This window comes from Limulus polyphemus, unplaced genomic scaffold, assembly GCF_000517525.1.
Source record: "Limulus polyphemus unplaced genomic scaffold, Limulus_polyphemus-2.1.2 Scaffold4028, whole genome shotgun sequence".
NCBI classification, from domain to species: Eukaryota; Metazoa; Arthropoda; class Merostomata; order Xiphosura; family Limulidae; genus Limulus; species Limulus polyphemus.
The window spans coordinates 40,148-44,262 of NW_013669638.1; the positions used below are offsets into that span (position 1 = coordinate 40,148).

Sequence of the window (4,115 nt, forward strand, 5' to 3'; positions counted from 1 at the left end):
TAACGATAATAAATGCAACAGGTACTGCTATATCTATTGCAGAGTTCAAAAATACAAATAGATTATGACTAAAAAAAACAAAAAAACTGGGGAATTCTCCTCAGATCACCCCCAGGGGTTCAGATTCAAATTTCAGTTATTAAGAATAACAATGTGCTGCCAAAAATTAATGATACGTTCGTAGTATACAGTTGTAAGTTAATATTTTTTACCTGCTTTATGTTTATAGGTCACCAGTTCAATTGCACTTACCCATGCGCACAATGGAATCGTCAGCGACTTTAAGTTACTGTTTTACAAATGTTTATACTTACGTAATGCCGATTGAATTATAGTGCACATAATTATGAATAAATTAAACGGTTGTGAACTCCGGAGAGATATTTGTTCAAGGTTTCGACTTTACCCCTTCATCAGGAACATACATTTTTTGTAATGAACCGCTCTTATTTTGAGTAATAGAGTTTATTACAGACAATTTAAGCGTAAAGTCGAAACGCTGAACATATAAAATATATTGAAAGATTCTCTGAAGTTCCCGGTTGTTTTGTTTATTCACAATTTTAACATTTTACTTAAAGCGTTAGTTAAAACAGAAACAGAAAGACATATACTTATCAAGATTTTGGTGTAATCGTATCCGAAGTTTTATTTATTATTATTTTGATATATATATTATCCGTTATTCTCAGTAGGTGAGACTTCGCAACGATATACTGAAAAGCTTCTTCAAAGTATCTTGATTTTTATAACTCATTCTAACAAGTCTGCCTATCAACATATACTCCTTTTCCCAAAATACTTACGTTATATATTTCCATCTATGCGATGGCTTATCGTCGGTATTTCAGAAGGTTCAAATCTACAGTATGTTTGGGCCGTTGGATGAAGCGAACTTGTCGTTCTTTCGCAAGAGGAGTGCTGCTTATTCTTTTCTGTTGTGGTACTTACACCTGGTTTTTAACTTTTACTTCAAATGTCGCTCAGAAACGGTTTACTGCTGAGTTGAAGGAAAGTGTACGTACTTCTCAACTCGGTCGTCAAGAAACAGCCATAGCAACTACAAATAGATTCCCATATATCAACAGCCACTTTATACCTAGAGATAGTAATAGTTCAGATGCAATTAAGTCCCACCGGCAACGCAGGAACAAGAAGGAGTTGACCAGAAGAACTCACGTGGACCGATGGAAGCGTGCAAACCTAATTACAGCACGCTATCAACTTTTAGTATACAGTGCTTACTGGGACGAACGGAATCTGAAGGCACCATGTGTCAGAGTCATTGGGGCAACGCTTACTAAAGGTGGTCCAAAAGTATTCTGTAAACTTCATTATCCAGAAAAAGAACCTTTCATCGTAACTGCTCATAAGAAAGTTATAAACGAACACTGGAACCTCAAGTACTCAGCGTGTTTCTTCTACTGCACTGTACCTAAAGGCACTTCAAAGCCGTCTAATGTCTCCATATCCGATAACACGTTGTTCAGACCTTCAGCTGTTCTAGTAGTTCACCACAACAAAGAAGACAATACATCAACTCGTGGAAATATCGCTTTATGTGTAAAGCCCTTGCATTATTCGTACGATAGAGTTACTTGGTTTATCGAGTTCATGGAAGTTTATCAGATTCTCGGAGTGGAGTATTTCCTTTTCTACAACCATTCTATGGGCCAGGCTGTAGAGAAAGCTATAAGAACCTATCAACAGCTGGGAATTGTTTCTGTTCTACCATGGAACCTAGACATTCCATCTCAGAAAGAAATAAGAACAGAAGGATTGTTTGCCGCGTTAAATGACTGTCTCTACAGAACAATGTACCTGTTTCAGTATGTTTTTATGGTAGACTTTGACGAATTCGTTATTCCAAGTGAAAATATCGCTTATCACAAGCTTTTTACAAAAATATTAGCGAAAAAATGGGGAACGTTTCAACCGAGTAGTTTTGTGTTTCAGAATTCGTTTTTCTACTTATACTGGGAGAATGATACAACAGCTTACAATGTGGAACCAGAAAAACTTCCGAATAACATCCCTTACCTTTTAACGCAATACAAAACAAGAAGGTTAAAGAATCTGATGAAATATGGAAGGAGGTCAAAATTTGCCGTCGTTCCAGAGAGAGCACTGGAGGTTGGAAACCACCTTGTGTGGAGAGTAGTTCCACGTAAGTTTGTGTATTTCAGTTGTTATGTTGATTCGAGTTTTTTATTTTGTTTTTGCAAACTGTTTTTTTTTTAATGTGGAATTGTAATTTCTTAATCTTCATATAAATATTCAATGAAGGCATTTGGAAATCACAGATTATTGTAACATTTTAATTTTTACCATTACAAGAGAAACTCTACCAGTAGTATCTATTAGTGAGAGTAGTAAGATATTCTCTACCAGTAGTATCTATTAATGAAAGTAGTAAGATATTCTCTACCAGTAGTGGCTCCCCAGTGGCACAGTGGCATGTCTGCGGACTTACAACGCTAGAAACCGGGTTTCGATACTCGTGGAGGGCAGAGCACAGATAGCCCATTGTGCAGCTTTGTGCTTAATTACAAACAAACAAGCAATCTACCAGTAGTATATGAAAGTAGTAAGATGTTGATAGTTAAATTCAAATATAATTATGAGACCAGTTATTGAAAGGGAACTGGACTTTTGCTTTGATTTGAGTAATAAAAAAACATTGTAGTCGTGAGTTTTTCGTCATCAAATTGAAAATTTTATTTATTAAACTTTAGGAATGACCACAAACTTAAAGAATGTACAGATGTAAAACGATGTCATTTTCGCTGAATGTGTTGTTGTTGTTGTTGTCTGTCTGGGCTCTGTCAACCGCAGAAATCGACTTCAGATTACAGTATTGTAGGTTCGTGTAAATTTACCAAGAACTTATTGAATACAGCCTTTATCTTGCATCTGAATTTCATTATCCATGGCAAAAATAACGTTTTATCGAAACTATTTATTATTTGCTAACGTAAATGCTATTATCGTAAGAATTATATAAAAGTATTAATCATAGTATTTTTAATATAAGGAACAATATATTAACTCATAACAGTTACTCTCATTAATTTAAATGAATTTGCCTAGATCAGAGCTACATTGTTTAAAGTATAATAATAAAAAACACGTACTTAATAAATTCAATTAAACTTAACGTTTCGACCTTTTGTTTGTTTGTTTGTAATTAAGCACAAAGCTACACAATGGGCTATCTGTGCTCTGCTCACCACGGGTATCGAAACCCGGTTTCTACCGTTGTAAGTCCGCATACATACTGCTGTGCCACTGGGGGGGGGGGGAGTGCCTACATCAGAACTACTAGCATTTGATGTATGTCAAATATTTAGAACATCTCAACAGTACAATGTACAGGGCGCCCCAAAAAGGTATACAGAAATAAGAATAATATACACTCATGAACACTTAATTTCTTCCTATTTCAGTTATTGTATAAAATATCAAAATCCTGAAGTATTACTGTTTACACCTTATTTAAATATATAACAGTTTTATACAAACATAACTTATATATGTTCAAAATGATTTCCATTACTCTCAAAACATCCTTCCAGACGCTTCTGCTCAAGTATCCAATTCACACTTGGTCCATTATTTCTACCAAATTCTTTATTTGTAAAATAATATTACACTAGAAAAATTCTTTCTTCAACATTGTGGCATTTTAGGGCATAACTTCCAAAAAGAAAACATAAAATCACACTTGCATTAGCCAGTACAGTTCAATGCCTCCTGGTTACAACACGTACTTATGATGTCATAACTTATTTATGATATCATATAGAATATGGTTTGTTTGTTTGTTTTTTATTAAGCACAAAGCTACACAATGGGCTATCTGTGCTCTGCCCACCACGGGTATCGAAACCCGGATTTTAGCGTTGTAAGTCCGCAGACATACCGCTGTACCACTGGGGGGCATAGAATATGGGATATTATCTAGTGAAATTAATTAGGTATGTTTATTTTGTTTGGTGTACTTTGGGGGGGAGGAGTTGGTTACAATCTGAGGGTCGCGGGTTCGAATCCGTATCCCACCAAACATGCTCCCCCTTTCAGCCGTGGAGGCGTTATAATGTGACGGTCAATCCCAA

At 35.6% G+C, this 4,115-nt stretch overlaps 1 protein-coding gene across 1 annotated transcript in view; it reads left to right on the forward strand.

Annotated features, from left to right (window-relative positions):
* The first annotated feature begins 828 nt into the window (after nucleotides 1-828).
* Nucleotides 829-4,115, forward strand: part of LOC106470477 (beta-1,4-galactosyltransferase galt-1-like) — a 21,625-nt gene continuing 18,338 nt past the window's right edge. The window contains exon 1 of the mRNA XM_013931035.2: nucleotides 829-2,167. Coding sequence (XP_013786489.2) covers nucleotides 829-2,167 — 1,339 coding nt within the window. The remainder of the gene's footprint in view (nucleotides 2,168-4,115) is intronic.